Consider the following 21,743-nt stretch of genomic DNA (forward strand, 5'->3'; position numbering starts at 1 on the left):
TTAAAGTCTGACAATATCAAATGTTGGCAAAGATATAAAAAACCAGATTTTCACACAGCCTATAGGCAAGTAGACTATATAGTCTCTTTGGAGAACAATTTGGCATTTCTTAGTAAAATTTAGCATGTACATGCTTAATTATCTAATAATTCTATTCTAGGTATACAATCTGGAGAACACCTAAACCACGTATACCAGGAGACATGTACAAGAATGTTACGGAAATATTTCCTATAGCAAAAACAAATTTGTAAACAACACATGTCCATTAACAGGAGAATGGATAAATAAAATACAATAAAATCATGCAGTGGAGGGCTTCCCTGGTGGCTCAGACGGTAAAGCATCTGCCTGCAATGTGGGAGACCTGGGTTCGATTCCTGGGTCGGGAAGATCCCCTGGAGAAGGAAATGGCAATCCACTCCAGCACTCTTGCCTGGAAAATCCCATGGATGGAGGAGCCTGATAGGCTACAGTCCATGGGGTCGCAAAGAGTTGAATACGACTGAGCGACTTCACTTTCATGCAGTGGAATACTATAAAACAGTGGAAATAAATTACAACTATATGCATCAACATGGATGAATCTCAAAACTATAATTCAAAACGACAATGTTAAATGAACAAAGTTGAAAAACAACACATATAGAAACTGGAATCCCTGTACACTGCTGGAATATAAAATAGTGCAGCTACGACAAAACTCCACTAGAGTTATTAAAAGATTAAATGAAATAATGAAAAAAGAACATGCAGAACTATGCCTAGGACGCTATATACATTTCTGTAGAAGGGACAATACTTTTCAAAACTTTCCTAGATTATTCTAACCCTCCTCTTGACCTACTTCCTCCTGGAAGATTTTGTCATTATCCTGAAAGAAAGATTAGAAAAATCCTTATCAGAAAGTAACTCTCAAAAATCCATTTGAATTTCTCCTTGTGTTTTGGTGTGCTTTACCACAAAGACCAAAAAAAAAAAAAAAAGTTAAAGGTCAACCAAGACTTTTAAAAGTCAACCAAGTGCGAACATGGCGCTGCGCGCGGTGTGGAGCGTGCGGGCCGCGGTCTGCAGCCTGCGCGCCATCTCGGCACCCAGCGCGCCCTGCTCGCTGCGGCCCTGGGGACTGCGACCCGGTGCCGTCCGGACGCTGCGCACCGGCCCTGCTCTGCTGTCGGTGCGGAAATTCACAGAAAAACATGAATGGGTAACAACAGAAAATGGTGTTGGAACAGTGGGAATCAGCAATTTTGCAAAGGAAGCTTTGGGAGATGTTGTTTACTGTAGTCTGCCTGAAGTTGGGACAAAGTTGAACAAACAAGAGGAGTTTGGTGCTTTGGAAAGTGTGAAAGCTGCTAGTGAACTCTATTCTCCTCTATCAGGAGAAGTAACTGAAATTAATAAAGCTCTAGCAGAAAATCCAGGAGTTGTCAACAAGTCTTGTTATGAAGATGGTTGGCTGATCAAGATGACATTCAGTAACCCTTCAGAACTAGATGAACTAATGAGTGAAGAAGCATATGAGAAATACATAAAATCTATTGAGGAGTGAAAACGGAACCCCTAAATAAACCACTTTGAAACAACTTAATCTAGCATAGTTGTCTTAAATTAGTGGTGGATAGCTATTTAAAAAGCAACTTTTAGCAAAAGAAACTACTTGTAACAATGTTTCCTGAAGAAAATACCCCTTAACTTCCTAATGAGTTCAGATAAACACTGTGCATCTTTTCCACAGCATCCTGTGATTTTTAGGCTAGGCTCCAGTTATAATATTCAGAATCCCTGAAATTATCTCTGGTGAAACTAATTACAAAAATTATGTAATTCAAGGATAACATGGTTATCTTAAACCTTATATGACACTGTAACTTGCTTACAGCTATCCTTGGATTTGGGTCAAAATTATGTTCCCACTAGAAATAACTGCCAGTGGAGAAAAGTTTGTTAGTTGTATAGTGTCCAATGAAGAATATTACTATCTTAATTTTGCAATGTACTGTGTTTGCTGGTGCTATTTTTATACAGTGAAGTAACAGCCTTGCAGAAGAATAAACAATTTAATAATAAAATATTCAACTTCTTAATCATGAATTTTGTTCTGCTGTTAATATTTCATAGTATGTTCCCTAGTATTTATAAAGATGCTAATTTTAACTTAAAAAAAAAATAAAAATAAAAGTCAACCAAGAAGAAAGGTATTAAACAAACCCTTCAAAATTACAAATATCATTAATGACAATCATTCTACTATTTTTAAGCAGATATATTCCAGAGTGCTTTGTAAACGAATAATATAATAATACTATATACTCAACCTCAAGCAGAAATAAAGTTAACTATAATTCAAAAACTGAATTGTTCTTGACTCCATGATCATTAGAACACCCAGAAGGGTCAGACAAATAGTAATTATCACTTGGAGTTTTGCTTCCCCTAAGCATTCTCTGTTTTATATATTTTAAGTCCCTTAGAATAGGCCCCAAACTTGGCCTCAATTCTCCCCAAAGAAAAGGTATCCAACAAAGAACTCAGAGGAATGAACCATAGTAAAAAGAAATACTGGACCAACTAAGGCTGTAAGCTGGCAAGACAGAGCAAAGTGTGCTAGATTCCAGGTTTATAAAGGAGTAATTTGCATGTTCTAGAAACTCACAAAACCGAAAGTCACAAATTTATAAAGCACAAGGGATTCTTGTACACATTACCACTGAAATATTCCTCCACTCACCTTCCAAAATGTAGTTTAGGTTTATATTGCATTTCCAATCCAAAAGTACATTGTTAACACCTTAAGAAGCATATGGAAACCATTTCCCTGCTCTGTTCCTATATTAAAAATGTTTACTATAAGAGAAACAGATCTCTAAACCTAAACTTTACAACTTATTAAAACAGAAACTCTCAAACTTGATTTATCTAAAAACATTCAGTTTTATTATGGAACTATAAGTCTCTACTCTTTCTCCATACTACCTGAAAACATTTCCTATTTCTTAAAGAACATTTATTCTCTCAATTTTTTGTTTCAAATTTCAACTGTAATATATTTGGAGTTCTAACATGTACATACTTAATACATTTTGTTTTTAATAATTAAATTATTAAACTGTATCAGTAAACCTCTCCAGAATGAAATGTAAATAGTAGTCATATAATGAATGGTACTAACTACTCAGTGATTTATTATTTGTCCTATATCTGAAAGTTTCTCAAAAAGATTTTGAAAAACAAGACAGGTACTCAAAAAGTGGTAGACAGGGTACTCTGTATTATTTAACAGACACAATATTTTTATATTAACTGAATTATCTTAAGATTTCACCAGAAACAAACATGGGGGGGGGCGGGAAGGGGGAGATACTTTAAAAAATAATCAACTTTCTGGACTTCCCTGGTGGTTCAGTGATTAAGAATCTGCCTGCCAATGCAGGAAACACCAGTTCAATCCCTGGTCAGGGGAAGACCCTACACGCCCTGGCAGAATCAAGCCCATGTGCCATTAACTACTGAGCCCACATTCTAGAGCCAACAAGTGGCAACTACTGAGCCTATACAGTGTAACTACTGAAGCCTGCGTGCCGAGAGCCGTGAGCCACAAGAGAAGTCAGTGCAGTGAGAAGCCAGAGCACCAAACGGAAGAGTAGCCCCACTCGCGGTAAGGAGAGAAAGCCAGCACGCAGCAACCAACACCCAGCAGGGTCAAAAATGCAATTAGTTAAAAAATAATTTTTATTTTCAAGTTATATTTATACTTTTGCATGTCAAAATTTTTAATATTTTTTCTAAGATTATGAGTTTTACATTGTAGAGAGGCATAAAAGGATTTTACTCTTAAAAGTTAGACTGAACTTCTGCTAAAATCACAGTCATAGTACAAATAAAGTTAAATTTTTTACCACAACACAGTACCTCGTAGGTTAACAGAGGATAAGATTTTTATATTCACAACTGATTTAACTAAACATAGAAGCCATCAGTAATGAAGTACTATAGTTATGCTTCAGTTTTCTAACAATCATCTTAATGTAAAGAATGCTCTATTTTTTTTTTATTTTTAAATATTTTCTGTCTGTTGTTTAGCTCTCCTGCTTTTTTAGCACTGGATATAATATCAGTCTGTTAAATTATATTCCAAACTCTGGCCACAACCTTCTGAATTACTAGCTCTCTATATCATTCCCTACACTTTCCCCCTGGATTTCGTCCAGACTGCCAACTCTCTGATGTTTCCTTTTTCCTCTAATTACATCATACCCCTCTACACTACCTTTCATAATCAGTCTAAACCTCAAGACCCACCATTTCAGCTATTATCATTTGGTAACCTATTTGCCTGCTTATTAACTGATATGTTCCCTGTCTTATCCAGAAAGAAGTTCACTGACTCTTCAAAATTCCATTTCTCACCTAACCATCAAAATTTCAAAAGTTAGGGCTTCACTGATAGCTCAGTTGGTAAAGAATCCACCTGCAATGCAAGAGACCCCCGTTTGATTCTGGGGTTGAGAAGATACGCTAGAAAAAGGAGAGGCCACTCCAGTACTCTTGGGCTTCCCTTGTGACACAGCTGGTAAAGAATTGGCCTGCAATGCGGGAGACCTGGGATCTATCCCTGGGTTGGGAAGATTCCCTGGAGAAGGGAAGGCTTCCCACTTCAGTATCCTGGCTGGAGAAATCCATGGACTGTATTGGCCACAGGACTGCAAAGAGTCGGACATGACTGAGCATGGGACTTTTTCAAAATCCCAAAAGTTAGAATTATCTTAGACAACACCTTCTTAATCTCATAGGCAAAAGAATCACCAAATACTTTCAATTTATCTCCTAAATCTATCTCAAATCTTCCTTACCTTCAATTCAACTCTAATATCTTAGTGAATGTCTTCACACTCCTTAATTTAATATAAAACAAGAGGCTAAAAGTAGGAGTTCTAAAATCAAATAACTTGATATTGTTTGTAATAAGCCTTATTTACTAGACTATTTGAAAGGTACTGGCAGTACAAGGAGAAGGCAATGGCACCCCACTCCAGTACTCTTGCCTGGAAAATCCCATGGACGGAGGAGCCTGGTAGGTTGCAGTCCATGGGGTCGCCGAGAGTTGGACATGACTCAGTGACTTCACTTTCACGCACAGAGAAGGAAATGGCAACCCACTCCAGTGTTCTTGCCTGGAGAATCCCAGGGATGGCAGAGCCTGGTGGGCTGCCGTCTATGGGGTCGCACAGAGTCAGACACGACTGAAGCAACTTAGCAGCAGCAGCAGCAGCAAGCAGTACACAGTCAGAAGACAATCAGCTTCCCTATCTGATAAACAACAAGAGAAAATGCCTTAGCAATCTCAGTCACTGTTGTTGGTTAGTCGCTAAATTGTGTCCAACTCTTTTGCAACTCCATGGATTGTAGCCTGCCAGGCTCCTCTATCCATGGGATTTCCCAAGGAAGAATACTAGAATGGGTAGCAATTTCCTTCTCCGGAAGATCTTCCCAACCTAGGGTTCAAACCTGCATCTCCTGCTTGGCAGGCAGATACATTACCTCTGAGCCATTACCGTAGACTTAAATATACAATCATAAGGAAAAAGGAAGAATGTACTAACAAAATAGAGAGCTTCAACAGTATTGTACAATTTATGTGTATAAGTGTATAAATTTTATTTTCTTTCTGAACTTTACTGCAATAAATACAATGTACACATAAACTTTTCATTTTACATATAAACAATATTTTACATAGAGTATGTAACAGATATATCATACCACTAACAATTCTTTCAAAACACTATTAAGAGAGAATAATTAAGACAGGTTTAACAGCATTAACAACTGAACATTAAAAGACAGTACTGTGTATAGCTAGCAAAACCAATCATTTGCCATTCTGGGCAATGAGTCAAGAATCTCAAACTGTCACCAACACCTGCATTAAATGTAAACCCAGACAGTAAACAATTGTCATTGAAAAATAAATCCATGTGACTATATCTCCAGAGCTTAAGCAAAACTATTTTACATGAAGCAAAACAGCTTATTAAATGACCCTATCCAAAGCAGTTCTTTGTTTTGACAATAAGCAATTTAATCATTTTTCCATCACTGAGGATCTAAAAGGTATGTTAAAATGTTATATTCTGCCAGGTGGATTAATATGGATGTATTAAACTATTCTTATACTAACACTGCTTCCTGGTCACTGTAATTCTAAATTACAGATAATGACAGGTTTAGGAAATTATTCTGCTCAATTACCACTCACCATAAATTCTGAGTTTTCTTTGCTTGATAACTAAGTACAAAAGCAGATGATACAACACATTCATAAACTGGAATTCTATCAAGTGAAAGCTGAAATCAGATAGCATTAAGGTCTACACCTTACTAAATCACAGTGGAGGCAAGCATACAAAATGCTTTATAGTCAAGGAAGATTAGACAAATCACTCAACCACTTTGTACCCTAGTTTACTCATCTATAAAATAAGAACATTGGCTAAACGCTCTTCAAGATCTCTTCTAACATAGAGTCTATGATTCCAAAAAATTAACACATATGCACATCCTGGAAAATAAAAAGCCATTCCTCTTTAATTCTCCCTGGAGAAGGAAATGGCAATCCACTCCAGTACTACTGCCTGGAAAATCCCATGGACAGAGGAGCCTGGTAGGCTACAGTCCACGGGGTCACAAAGAGTCGGACACGGCTGAGCGACTTCACTTCACTTCAAAATGATACAGGCTGTGGCTGCGGCATTTACTAAACTACTAACCAACAATGCAGCAGTGGCTATTTCACCCGTAAGATAAATAACGGTTGTTCCCATTTGAAATTCAAATTTTCATTAGCACCAATGAGAACCGCTTATATTAACTCATTAGATTTTTTTTAACTACAACTTACTTTTTTTTTTAAGTGTTTAATTGAGCAAAAATTGATTCGATCAGAGCAGCACCAAACCAGCAATAGCTAGGAGCACTCCACCAACAGGCGCTCAAGAGAAACTTATATAGTGAAAGTAAGGAAGCAAAGTAAGGAAATTATTGATTGGTTATAGTTTAAAGCCTAGTTGGTGTTTGTGATGGGCTGTCCTTAGGTTTCGATTTCTTCACATTGAAAGCTTAGGTTTTGGTTTGCTTAGTAGGTCACCAAAGCATTACAGCTACTTCAGTCTAATGGCTTGCTTGTTTACTGATTTTCTTTAACTGAGGAAAAGGACAATCTGAATTTGAAAAGTTTCATTACTCAATAGCTTTAAATGAAAAATCTAGGGGGGCTTCCCTGGTGGTCCAGTGGCTAAGACTCTGTGCTTCAAATGCAAGGGGCTGGGGTTCAATTCCCGGTCAGAGATCTAGATCCCACATGCCTCAACTAACAGTTGAAGTTGTATGCTGCAGCTAAATATCGCACATGCTACAACTAAGACCTGGCACAGTCAAATAAATAAATAGTATTTTTAAAAAAATCTATTTTCTCAGCCATTAAAATCAAGAAATTGTACGACTTTTTTCTTTTACTTTAAAAAGTCTGTATATGAGAATAAGCTATCTCTATATAGCAACTGATAAAGTGAAATGCAAATTGGGCTAGAAGAAACATGTTTTGTATTCTTTTTTTTATTTTGCTTATGAACAATACCACAGTTTCATAAAAAAAAATGTGTGGTAGTCTCAATTTATTTTTTGGTGAAGCATACATAAAATTCAGAGAAAAACCACTTAAAGAATACCACAATGTAAAACTATTTTACCACAAAATGTCTTAAAATCCTTCTCAACATTCACTCTCTTGATAATCTATTTAAAATCAACTATGATCCATTATAAGGTAATGGAATAAAGAATCATAAATTTTCTCATGAAGATGAGAATTGCCCAGAAAGTTCACTAATTACATCAAGAATTCTTTAAGGTATCCCCCCTAAGAATTAAGCATGAGATTTCTAACAAACAGATTATGGTCTCCCAGTTGATACTGCTACAAATTTCAAATCACTGACTCAAACTGGAACAGCAATTTGCTATGTCATAAAAGAGCAAATGATATTTATATAACAGGAAAAGGAAGGGGGAAATGAAGAAAAACAGAGTTAGGGGGAAATGAGTATCTGATTTGAAAAAATAGAACAACAAAATGTTGTAACATATAAAGTACCAGAATTAGAATTTACCACCTCACAGATCTAGATAGTCTGATTTCACAACTAGCCAGATATTAGTTTATATATACTAAAAATGCGAACCCACAAGAAAAGGTTAAATAAGACATTTAAACTAAATTATTATTTACAAAACAAGAAATGAAAATCTATCCATAAAACCTTTAATTAGAGATATATTCAATAACCAAAGAAATATAATAGCCAGGGCAAAAGATATTATCATTCTGTAACTATGAATATGCTTGGCACATAGTAGTAATCAATATTGGCTGAATGAAAGCGGCATTAAAGATTTTAAAAGAACAACATAATCTGAAAAATAAATGTGCCCCTAAAAGGAAATATAATCTAAATAAAGTCCCATTGCCACTGTTTACTAAATGTTGTTGCTGTTGTTCAGTCACTAAGTCACGTCCAACTCTTCGCAACCCTGTGGACTGCAGCACGCCAGGCTTCCGTGTCCTTCACTATCTCCCAGAGTTTACTCAAACTTGTGTCCACTGAGTCGGGGATACCATCCAACCATCTCATCCTCTGTCGTTCCCTTCTCCTACCCTCAAACTTTCCCAGCGTCAGGTCTTTACCAAGGAGATGGTTCTTCACATCAAGTGGCCAAAGCATTGGAACTTCAGCTTCAGTATCAGTCCTTCCAATGACTATTCAGGGTTGATTTCCTTTCGGATTGACTGGTTTGATCTCCTTGCTGTCCAAGGGACTTTCAAAAGAATCTTCTCGAGCACAATTTGAAAGCACCAGTTCTTTGGTGCTCAGCCTTTTTTATGGTCCAACTCTCACATCAGTACATGACTACTAAAAAACCACAGCTTTGACTATACAGACCTTTGCTGGCAAAGTGATGTCTCTACTTTTTAATACGCTTTCTAGGATTGTCTTTGGAAAAAAAAGAAAATAGATTTTCTTCCAAGGAGCAAGCAAAGCCATCCCAGGATGGCAAAGTAGAAGGACATGCACTCATCTCCTGTGAGAACACCAAATTCGCAACTAGCTGTTGAACAACCATCAACAATAGGATGCTGGAACCCAGCAAAAAAGATATCCCACATCCAAGGACAAAGGAGAAGGCACAGTGAGATGGTGGGAGGGAAGGACGCAATCACGTTAAAATCAAATCACAGGAGTTTGAGGGTAGGCTGGCGGGAATATTCAGCTTGTAGCCGACTGTAGCCATGTCGGCGTCTGTGTCGACGGTCATCTTGCGGTTTTCAGAAGAGTACTTGAGCACCACTCCTCAGCGTTTGAAGTTGTTGGACGCGTACTTCCTGTATATACTGCTCACCAGAGCGCTGCAATTCGGTTATTGTCTCCTCGTGGGGACCTTCCCCTTCAACTCCTTCCTCTCGGGCTTCATCTCTTGTGTGGGGAAGCTTCATCCTAGTGGTTTGTCTGAGAATGCAGATCAACCCACAAAACAAGGCCCATTTCCAAGGCATCTCCCCAGAGTGAGCCTTTGCTGATTTTCTTTGCCAGCACCATCCTTCACCTTGTTGTCATGAACTTCGTTGGCTGAATCATTTCTGTTTACTTAACTGAGGAAGAGGAGACTAGAAGAAGGTTCACTTTTTAATTTCCCCTGGATAAGAGCTCTTTGAGATGGCAGTTTGCTGGGCACATGGATTTTCTTCAGATTTATGCTTACTACCAACTGCTTGGGGTGCAGGTGGAGAGCCTAGAGAAGTTCCCTGCATTCCTTCAGAACCAGAACAACTTTGTAATAAGCATTTGTTAGCACAGCCTCTGCCTTCCATGAAGTGTAACGTTTTTGCCTTCCAAATTAAAAAGTTCCACACCAAAAAAAAAAAAAAAATACCAAAGAAGTTCTTACACTGCTGCCAAGATTCTAGGCCCCACATCAGACTTCCCAATCTGGGGATGCAACAAAGGGACTAGGAATCCCCCAGGGAATCTGACTTTGAAGGACAGTGGGATTTGATTACAGAACTTCCACAGACCTGGGGGAAACTTGAGGGATACAAACAAAACCTTGTGCATGCCAGGGCCCAAGGGAAAGGAGCAGTAAAATCACAGAGACTAAGCCAGACATGCCTATGAGTGTTTATTAAATACTATCACAAACTCTTCAGAGTTATGATATTATGAGCTCCTATCTTAGTGCTAGGGTTTCCCTGGTGGTTCAGAGAGTAAAGAATCGCCTGCAATACAGGAGACCCAGGTTTGATCTCTGGGTCAGAAACATCTCCTGGAGAAGGGAATGGTTACCCACTCCACTATCCCTAGGTGGAGAATCCCATGAACAGAGGAGCCAGGCAGGCAAGAGTTTATGGGGTCGCAAAAAGTTGGACAGAACTGAACGACTAAGCACATCTTAGTGCTAACAACAAAAAAAGAAACAACTTGCAAATCTGGGGGAAAAAATTCCAAACTAAAGTAGCAAGTACTTACTTTTCCTTCAGTTATTAATGGCTCCAAGATTTGATTACACTTTGTACTCAGAAATCTATTCAGAGTTCTGTGTGTGCTGTGCTTAGTCGCCCAGTTGTGTCTGACTCTTTGTGACCCCACGGACTCTATCCCACCAGGCTCTTCTGTCCAGGGGGACTCTCCAGGCAAGAATACTGGAGTGAGTTGCCATGCAACCCTCCAGGGGATCTTCCCAACCCAGGGATCGAACCCAGATCTCTCGCATTGCAGGCAGATTCTTTACCATCTGAGCCACCAAGCAGCCCAAGAATGCTGGAATGGACAGTCTATCCCTTCTCCAGGGAATGTTCCCAACCCAGGAATCAAACTGGGGTCTCCTGCATTGCAGGTGGATTCTTTACCAGCTGAGCTACTAGGGAAGCAGATTACTCTCAATGTTGCCTTAGTTAGGACCCAAAATGTATTTCAATATTGTAATTTAAGGGCTAAGTAACTGTCAAACAATTATTAACTCTAGATAATTATGTGAACTTGATTATTTCTAGAATCTTGGATATGGATAACTTTCTGCAACCTTCCCACCCTAATGTAACCCAGTTTATAGGCAAGAAAAAAAACTGTAAGTCAATACTTTGTTTTCACATTTTAAATTAAATAAATCATACAATCCATGCCCAAAAAAAGGGGAAACTACATACCTTACATATATTTTTCAAAGATGTCACAGTTTATAAGCATCTAGGAAGGAAAAGTACAAGAGCCAAAAGATTTGAGGAAATTCATTTCCTTGAACTCAAAATGCAAAAATCTCGGGTTTTCTTTGTGCTCTTTTGGAGAACTTAACTAAAGCTGCTGTTGAATGAGAGTGCCCAGACTGCCATCATGAAAATCAATAACACACCTGGTAAGAACACAAAAGAAATGGCTCACCTGTGAGGAATCTATTATCCTTTTAAAAAAACACAAGTCTGGTACTAGAGGGCACAATATACTTTCTACTGGACAAGAGGAGAATGATTTTTCCTCATACTGCTTTCCAGCTGTCCAAAGAGTAGATCTAATATTAATTGTAATATGACTCCTTTACGGAAATAAGATGTGGATAAAGTGGTTACAAACAATAGCTATTTCATACAATTGTATTTCTAAATGCTTTCAGACTTTTAGTACTCAGAAATTAAAATTTTTTAAACTATAATTCAACTCCTGTATTTGCTTAAAACATAAATATTAATTAAAAAGTGCCTTAATCTGTATTCTTACAGTCATACTGAAGACTCGCTACCAAATACAAACATGAAATGCAATAGGTATAACTGTGATCACAATGGATTAAAACCAATATGGTCTTTACAAAAGCTTCAGTGTTACAAAGGTAAATGGGCAAACAGGCACTTTTATATACTATTGTAGGTAATTACTACACTTTATTTTAAAAAAATCTTTTTAAAGAGTCATGAAAATTTCATATTTCTAAATTTCCATCAAAAATTTTAGAGAAACATTCACACAAAATAAATATTAAGTGCTAAAAAGATAAAGTAATTTAATTAGTTATCTGATACTGTGTAACAAAATACTCTCAAATTTAGCAGCTTAAAACAAAAACATTTATTAATCTCATACAATACGAGTGCTAGGAATCCAGTAGTAGCTTATTTCCCAAGGTGTTAGCTGGTCCAGTACTTTGGCCACCTCATGCGAAGAGCTGACTCACTGGAAAAGACTCTGATGCTGGGAGGGATTGGGGGCAGGAGGAAAAGGGGACTACAGAGGATGAGGTGGCTGGATGGCATCGCCGACTCGACAGACGTGCGTCTGAGTGAACTCCTGGAGTTGGTGATGGACGGGGAGGCCTGGCGTGCTGTGATTCACGGGGTCACAAAGAGTCGGACACGACTGAGCGACTGAACTGAACTGAACTGAACTAGCAGGTCATCTGAAGACATGACTAGGAAGAATCCATATCCAAGATGGTTCACTCACATGGCAGCTGCCAGAAGGCCTCAGTCTCTCACTACATGGGCCTTTACATATGGCTGCTTACAACACAAACTATTATTCCCCAGAGCAAGTGGTCCATGAGAAAGCCTCAGTTCTTTTAAGAGCTAGCCTTAGAAGTGACAAATCATCACTTCTGCCATATTGTTGGTCACACAAGCAACTCTGGTACATGGGAAGAAATTACACAAGGCAGTGAATACCAGGAGTCAAGGATCATTGGGAACACTCTTTAATGTGGTCTGTAACAGTGATAAACATACAGGTATATGGTTGATATGGTGTTATATATGTATAAAAATTCTTTGACATTTCTCTCATCAAAAAGGTGAAGCTCGAGTTCCCCTCCTGCTGAATGTATGCTGCATTTAAGATTCCAACAAATAGGATATGGCAGAAAGGAAGTGCCAGACTTCCAGAGCTACTTTATAAGACATTGCAGCATCTGCCTCTCTCTCTCGAATTATTCACTCTAGGTGGAAAAAGTTACATATTATGATGACATTAAAGAAACTCAGAAAAGGTCCATGTAGCAAATAATTCAGACCTCTAGCCAACAAACAGTGAAGAACTGATGACTCCTCACAAAAGCCAAGGAGAGAGCTTAGAAGTAGATGTTTCAGCCCCAGCAGAACCTTCAGATAACTATAGTTCATCCACGAAAGTCTGGAAGCTGATCCTTCACCTGTAGTCTGGAGATAACCGCAGCCCTGTGAGATACCTTGAACCGAAGCCTCCCAGTTAAGCCACAAATGAATTCCTTTCTCACAGAAACCACGAGGTAATGTCTGTGTTTTTCCAGTTCAGTTCAGCTCAGTTCAGTCGCTCAGTCGTGTCCGACTCTTTGCGACCCCATGAATCACAGCACGCCAGGCCTCCCTGTTCATCACCATCTCCCGGAGTTCACTCAGACTCACGTCCATCGAGTCCATGATGCCATCCAGCCATCTCATCCTCGGTCATCCCCTTCTCCTCCTGCCCGTCCCCAATCCCTCCCAGCATCAGAGTCTTTTCCAATGAGTCAACTCTTCGCATGAGGTGGCCAAAGTACTAGAGCTTCAGCTTTAGCATCATTCCTTCCAAAGAAATCCCAGGGATGATCTCCTTCAGAATGGACTGGTTGGATCTCCTTGCAGTCCAAGGGACTCTCAAGAGTCTTCTCCAACACCACAGTTCAAAAGCATCAATTCTTCGGCACTCAGCCTTCTTCACAGTCCAACTCTCACATCCATACATGACCACAGGAAAAACCATCGCCTTGACTAGACGGACTTTAGTCGGCAAAGTAATGTCTCTGCTTTTGAATATACTATCTAGATTGGTCATAACTTTTCTTCCAAGGAGTAAGCATCTTTTAATTTCATGGCTGCAGTCACCATCTGCAGTGATTTTGGAGCCCAAAAAAATAAAGTCTGACACTGTTTCCACTGTTTCCCCATCTACTTCCCATGGAGTGATAGGACCGGATGCCATGATCTTTGTTTTCTGAATGTTGAGCCTTAAGCCAACTTTTTCCCTCTCCTCTTTCACTTTCATCAAGAGGCTTTTGAGTTCCTCTTCACTTTCTGCCATAAGGGTGGTGTCATCTGCTTATCTGAGGTGATTGATATTTCTCCCAGCAGTCTTGATTCCAGCTTGTGTTTCTTCCAGTCCAGCGTTTCTCATGATGTACTCTGCATAGAAGTTAAATAAGCACGGGGACAATATACAGCCTTGATGTACTCCTTTTCCTATTTGGAACCAGTCTGTTGTTCCATGTCCAGTTCTAACTGTGGCTTCCTGACCTGCTTATAGGTTTCTCAAGAGGCAGGTCAGGTGGTCTGGTATTCCCATCTCTTTCAGAATTTTCCACAGTTTATTGTGATCCACACAGTCAAAGGCTTTGGCATAGTCAATAAAGCAGAAATAGACGTTTTTCTGGAACTCTCTTGCTTTTTCAATGATCCAGCGGATGTTGGCAATTTGATCTCTGGTTCCTCTGCCTTTCCTAAAACCAGCTTGAACATCAGGGAATTCGCAGCTCACATATTGCTGAAGCCTGGCTTGGAGAATTTTGAGCATTACTTTACTAGCATGTGAGATAAGTACAATTGTACGGTAGTTTGAACATTCCTTTACTAGCATGTGACATGAGTACAATTGTACGATAGTTTGAGCATTCCTTTGCTTTGCCTTTCTTTGGGATTGGAATGAAAACTGACCTTTTCCAGTCCTGTGGCCACTGCCGAGTTTTCCAAATTTGCTGGCATATTGAGTGCAGCACTTTCACAGCATCATCTTTCAGGATTTGAAACAGCTCAACTGGAATTCCACCACCTCTACTAGCTTTGTTCATAGTGATGCTTTTTAAGGCCCACTTGACTTCACATTCCAAGATGTCTGGCTCTAGATTAGTGATCACATCATCATGATTATCTGGGTCGTGAAGATCTTTTTTGTACAGTTCTTCTGTGTATTCTTGCCACCTCTTCTTAATATCTTCTGCTTCTGTTAGGTCCATATAATTTCTGTCCTTTATTGAGCCCATCTTTGCATGAAATGTTCCCTTGGTATCTCTAATTTTCTTGAAGAGATCTGTAGTCTTTCCCATTCTGTTCTTTTCCTCTATTTCTTTGCATTGATCGCTGAAGAAGGCATTCTTATCTCTTTTTGCTATTCTTTGGAACTCTGCATTCAGATGCTTATATCTTTCCTCTTCTCCTTTGCTTTTAACTTCTTTTCACAGCTATTTGTAAGGCCTCCCCAGACAGCCATTTTGCTTTTTTGCATTTTTTTTCCATGGGGATGGTCTTGATCCCTGTCTCCTGTACAATATCATGAACCTCATTCCATAGTTCATCAGGCACTCTATCTATCTAGGCCCTTAAATCCATTTCTCACTTCCACTGTATAATCATAAGAGATTTGATTTAGGTCATACCTGAATGGTCTAGTGGATTTCCCTACTTTCTTCAATTTAACTCTGAATTTGGCAATAAGGAGTTCATGATCTGAGCCACAGTCAGCTCCTGGTCTTGTTTTTGTTGACTGTATAGAGCTTCTCCATCTTTGGCTGCAAAGAATATAATCAATCTGGTTTCGGTGTTGACCATCTGGTGATGTCCATGTGGAGAGTCTTCTCTTGTGTTGTTGGAAACGGGTGTTTGCTATGACCAGTGCATTTTCTTGGCAAAACTATTAGTCTTTGCCCTGCTTCATTCCGCATTCCAAAGCCAAATTTGCCTGTTACTCCAGGTGTTTCTTGACTTCCTACTTTTGCATTCCAGTCCTCTATAATGAAAAGGACATCTTTTTTGGGTGTTATTTCTAAAAGATCTTGTAGGTCTTCATAAAACCATTCAACTTCAGTTTCTTCAATGTTACTGGTTGGGGCATAGACTTGGATAACTGTGATATTGAATGGTTTGCCTTGGAGACAAACAGAGATCATTCTGTCGTTTTTGAGATTGCATCCAAGTACTGCATTTCGGACTCTTTTTGACCATGATGGCTACTCCATTTCTTCTGAGGGATTCCTGCCCTCAGTAGTAGATATAATCGTCATCTGAGGTAAACCGACCCATTCCAGTCCATTTTAGTTCCCTGATTCCTAGAATGTCGACGTTCACCCTTGCCATCTCTTGTTTGACCACTTCCAATCTGCCTTGATTCATGGACCTGACATTCCAGGTTCCTATGCAATATTGCTCTTTACAGCATCAGATCTTGCTTCTATCACCAGTCACATCCATAGCTGGGTACTGTTTTTGCTTTGGCTCCATCCCTTCTTTCTTTCTGGAGTTATTTCTCCACTGATCTCCAGTAGCATATTGGGAATGTAATGACCTGGGGAGTTCCTCTTTTGGTATCCTATCATTTTGCCTTTTCATACTGTTCATGGTGTTCTCAAGGCAAGAATACTGAAGTGGCTTGCCATTCCCTTCTCCAGTGGACCACATTCTGTCAGACCTCTCCACCATGCCCGCCCATCTTGTGTTGCCCCACGGGCATGGCTTGGTTTCATTGAGTTAGACAAGACTGTGGTCCTAGTGTGATCAGATTGACTAGTTTTCTGTGAGTATGGCTTCAGTGTGTCTGCCCTCAGATACCCTCTTGCAACACCTACCATCTTACTTGGGTTTCTCTTACCTTGGGCATGGGGTATCTCTTCACGGCTGCTCCAGCAAAGCACAGCCGCTGTGTTTTTTAGGTAATACATTTTGAAATAATTTGTTACAAAGAAATAGGTAGCTAACACACAGCACAACTGGTTTTTTGAGGTCAGAGTAATTCTAATACTAAACCCAACACAGTCATTAAAAAAAACAATTACAAAGTATCCAAAGATCGTTAACAAAATATGAGCAAGCTGAATCTAACAGTATATGAAAATAATACATGATGTGATGTTAGGGTTAAGGCCAGCAAGTAGAAAGTGTGTTAGTTGCTCAGTCAGGTTCCACTCTTTGCAACCCCATGTAGCCCTCCAGGGTCCTCTTTCCAGGGAAGTCAGAAACACATATTGATTTAACACTCCAAGCTCAATCAATGTAATTCACCATATTACTAGAATAAAGGAGAAAAACCATATAGTTATTTCAACAGATTAAGGAAAATTGTTGATAGTATTCAAATTAATTTATGGTATAAAAATGAAAGAAAAAAACTCTCAGCAAACTAGGAATAGTAAGGTATTTTCTCAAACTGTCAGATAGCATCATATTTAATGATGAAAGACTAAATTGCATTCTCCCAAGATCAAAAACAAAGCAAGAATACCCATTTTCCCCACTTCTATTCAGCATTATTGTAGAGCTTCCAGCACTATATTAAGGCTAAATAAATGAATAAAATAAAGATTGGAATGAAAGAATTAAAACAGCCCTATTTAAAGATGATAAGATTGGGAATTCCCTAGGGGTCAGTCTTTAGGGGCCTGTCCTTTCACTGCCCAGAGCACAGCTTCAATTCCTGGTTGGGGAACTAAGATCCCACAAGCCATGTGATACAGCCAAAAATAAACAAGTAAAGTTTTTTTTAAAATACAGAGAAGGGACTCCCCTGGTGGTCCAGTGGTTAAGAATCCACCTTGCAGTCAGGGAACACCGGTTTGATTCCTGGTCCAGGAAAATTCCACAGGCAGCAAGGCAACTAAGCCTGTGTGCCACAACTACTGAGCTCAGGTGCCACAGCTATTTGAAGTCTGCACACTCCAGGCTGTGCAAGCCACAACTACTGAGTCCACTTGCTGCAACTACTGAAGCCCAGGTGCCTACCGCCCAATGCTACGAAGTAAGAGAAGCCACAGCAATGAGAAGCCTGCACGTGCAACAAAGAGCAGTCCCCACCTGCCACAACCAGAGAAAGCCCATCACAGCAACAAAGACTTAAGAGCAACCTAATTAATTAATTGAAAAAATTTTAAATTTCAATGATATATGATTGCTTACACAGAAAATCTCAGGGAATCTACAAATCTACTAGAATAAACAAATTTAGTAATATTGAAGGATACAAATTTAATATACAAAATCAATTGTATTCCTGTATACTAGCGGCAAACAATTGGAAAGTGAAAAAAAAAATCTAAATAACAAGTATATACTAGAACCAAAGAACACAAACTAGCTAGAAATAAATATAATAAAAGCTGTCCAAAACCTCTACACTGAAAACTACAAAATACTGCTGAACAAAATTAAAGACCTAAATAAAAAATATATCACTTTTAATTATTAGAATACTCAATATTGTCAAAATGGTAATTCTCCCCAAATTTAAACAATCCCAACCAATATTCCAGCATGCATTTTTAGAAAAGTTAACAAGCTAATTCTAAAAGTTACATAGAAATGCAGAGGACATAGAATAACCAAAGCAATTAAAAAAAGAAAAAAGTGGAGGACCACAAAGCTATAGCAATTAAAACACTCTGTAATGGCAAAGATATCTACAAATCAATGGAAGAAAATAGAGGGTTCAGAAATGGACTTACATTTATTTAATCAATTGATTTTTAACAAAAATGCTAACGCAACCCAATGGAAAAATGAAAAGCATTTCAAGAAATGGTGCGAGACCAACTAGAGAGCCTTGTGCGGGATAAAAAACACTCTTAACTCACACCACACACAAAAGGTGACTCAATATGGATCACAGATACAAATGTAAAATCTAAAACCATAAAATTAAAAAGTTAAATATATGCCTACCACATAGCCCAGCCATGCCATTCCTAAGTATTTATGTAAGAGAAACAAAAACATATGTTTATACAAAGACTACATGAAAGTTCATAGAAGCTCTTTTGTAATACTAACTATTGGAAACAAGTCAAGTGTCCATTAACTCATGAATGGAAAAACAAATTAGTATATCTACACGATTTTACGTATATAATTATGTAACATATATATAATAAAAAGGAATTAATCATTGACACACACAACAACACAGATGAATCTCAAAATAATTGAGTAAAAGAAGAGAGGCAAAAAATTAAGAATACAGACTGATTCTGGGTAAAATTAGTGCAAAAGTAAACTACACTGTGGTAAGAAAAAGCAGATCAGTTCTTGCCTGAGGATAGGAGTAGAGAAAAAAAAATGGATCACAAACGGTTCAAGAAAATTTGGGGAGTCACAGAAATATTTGCTGTCTTAACTGATGCCTCCATGGGTCCATGAAAGTGAAAGTGAAGTCGCTCAGTTGTGTCTGACTCTTTGCGACCCCATGGACACCAGGCTCCTCCGTCCATGGTATTTCCTAGGCAAGAGTACTGGAGTGGGTTGCCTTTTCCTTCTCCAGGAACTTCCCGACCCAGGGATCGAACCCAGGTCTCCTCCATTGCAGACAGATGCTTTACCATCTGAGCCACCAGGGAAGTCTCCATAAATATACACAAACTGATTAAATTCCACAATTTATGTGCAGTTTAATGAATGCCAATTCTACTTTGAGAAAGCTGAAAAAAACAAAACAGAAAGAAAAAATATTGGTACTATCTACCAAAATTTTGAGCATTCTTTGGCATTGCCTTTCTTTGGGACTAGAATGAAAACTGACCTTTTCCACTCCTGTGGCCACTGCTGAGTTTTCCAAATTTGCTGGCATATTGAGTGCAGCACTTTCACAGCATCATCTTTTAGTATTTGAAATAGCTCCACTGGAATTCCATCACCTCCACTAGCTTTGTTCGTACTGATGCTTCCTAAGGCCCACTTGACTTCACATTCCTGAGTGTCTGGCTCTAGGTGAGTGTGAGTGATCACACCATCGTGATTCTCTGGGTCGTGAAGATCTTTTTTGTACAGTTCTGTGTATTCTTGCCACCTCTTCTTAATATCTTCTGCTTCTCTTAAGTCCATACCATTTCTGTCCTTTATCGACCCCATCTTTGCATGAAATGTTCCCTTGGTGTCTCTAATTTTCTTGAAGAGATCTCTAGTCTTTCCCATTCTGTTGTTTTCCTCTATTCCTTTGCATTCATCGCTGAGGAAGGCTTTCGTATCTCTCCTTGCTATTCTTTGGAACTCTGCATTCAGATGCTTATATCTTTCCTTTTCTCCTTTGCTTTTTGCCTCTCTTCTTTTCACAGCTATTTGTAAGGCCTCCCCAGACAGCCATTTTGCTTTTTTGCATTTCTTTTCCATGGGGATGGTCTTGATCCCTTTCTCCTGTACAATGTCATGAACCTCCACCAATAGTTCATTAGGCACTCTATCCATCAGATCTAGTCCCTTAAATCTATTTCTCACTTCCACTGTATAATCATAAGGGATTTGATTTAGGTCATACCTGAATGGTCTACTGGCTTTCCCTACTTTCTTCAATTTAAGTCTGAATTTGGCAATAAAGAGTTCATGATCTGAGCCACAGTTAGGTCCCGGTCTTGTTTTTGCTGACTGTATAGAGCTTCTCCGTTTTTCGCTGCAAAGAATATAATCAGTCTGGTTTCGGTGTTGACCATCTGGTGATGTCCATGGTTTTAGAAAAGGCAGAGGAACCAGAGATCAAATTGCCAACATCCGCTGGATCATCGAAAAAGCAAGAGAGTTCCAGGAAAACGTCTATTTCTGCTTTACTGACTATGCCAAAGCCTTTGACTCTTGTGGATCACAATAAACTGTGGAAAATTCTGAAAGAGATGGGAATACCAGACCACCTGACCTGCCTCTTGAGAAACCTATAAGCAGGTCAGGAAGCCACAGTTAGAGCTAGACATGGAACAACAGACTGGTTCCAAATAGGAAAAGGAGTACATCAAGGCTGCATATTGTCACCCTGCTTATTTAACTTATATGTGGAGTACATCATGAGAAACGCTGGGCTGGAAGAAGCACAAGCTGGAATCAAGACTGCTGGGAGAAATATCAATAACCTCAGATATGCAGATGACACCACCCTTATGGCAGAAAGTGAAGAGGAACTAAAACACCTCTTGATGAAAGTGAAAGAGGAGAGTGAAAAAGTTGGCTTAAAGCTCAACATTCAGAAAACGAAGATCATGTCATCTGGTCTCATCACTTCATGGGAAATAGATGGGGAAACAGTGGAAACAGTGTCAGACTTTATTTTTGGGGGCTCCAAAATCACTGCAGATGATGATTGCAGTCATGAAATTAAAAGATGCTTACTCCTTGGAAGGAAAGTTATGACCAACCTAGATAGCATATTCAAAAGTAGAGACATTACTTTGCCAACAAATGTCCATCTAGTCAAGACTATGATTTTTCCAGTAGTCATGTACGGATGTGAGAGTTGGACTGTGAAGAAAACTGAGCACTGAAGAATTGATGCTTTTGAACTGTGGTGTTGGAGAAGACTCTTGAGAGTCCCTTGGACTGCAGGGAGATCCAACCAGTCCATTCTAAAGGAGTGCAGTCCTGGGATTTCTTTGGAAGGAATGATGTTAAAGCTGAAACTCCAGTACTTTGGCCATCTCATGAGAAGAGTTGACTCACTAGAAAAGACTCTGATGTTGGGAGGGATTGGGGGCAGGAGGAGAAGGGGACTACAGAGGATGAGATGGCTGGATGGCATCACTGACTCGATGGTCATGAGTTTGAGTGAACTCCGGGAGTTGGTGATGGACAGGGAGGCCTGGTGTGCTGCAATTCATGGGTTGCAAAGAGTCGGACACGACTGAGCGACTGAACTGAACTGAACCAAAATTTTAAATGCACATGCTACTGTTAGAAATTT

The 21,743-nt window shown here is 39.1% G+C and overlaps 2 protein-coding genes and 1 pseudogene across 3 annotated transcripts in view; 2 read left to right on the plus strand and 1 right to left on the minus strand.

Annotated features, from left to right (window-relative positions):
• The window catches only part of MNAT1 (MNAT1 component of CDK activating kinase), a 226,251-nt gene that overhangs the window by 186,218 nt on the left and 18,290 nt on the right, over positions 1-21,743 (minus strand). The gene's annotated exons all lie outside the window — the stretch shown is intronic.
• Positions 1,029-2,094, plus strand: LOC120852858 (glycine cleavage system H protein, mitochondrial-like). Its single transcript, XM_040226322.1, has one exon. It carries the CDS (start codon positions 1,031-1,033, stop codon positions 1,550-1,552), a length of 522 nt encoding a protein of 173 aa, XP_040082256.1. The 5' UTR covers positions 1,029-1,030; the 3' UTR covers positions 1,553-2,094.
• Positions 9,122-9,969, plus strand: LOC120852859 (annotated as a pseudogene).

Source organism: Oryx dammah, unplaced genomic scaffold (assembly GCF_014754425.2).
Source record: "Oryx dammah isolate SB20612 unplaced genomic scaffold, SCBI_Odam_1.1 HiC_scaffold_26, whole genome shotgun sequence".
Classification (NCBI taxonomy): domain Eukaryota; kingdom Metazoa; phylum Chordata; class Mammalia; order Artiodactyla; family Bovidae; genus Oryx; species Oryx dammah.

Bases quoted from the DNA above. Each gene is read 5' to 3' on its own strand.
- LOC120852858 (XM_040226322.1), top strand. From the start codon at position 1,031: ATGGCGCTGCGCGCGGTGTGGAGCGTGCGGGCCGCGGTCTGCAGCCTG.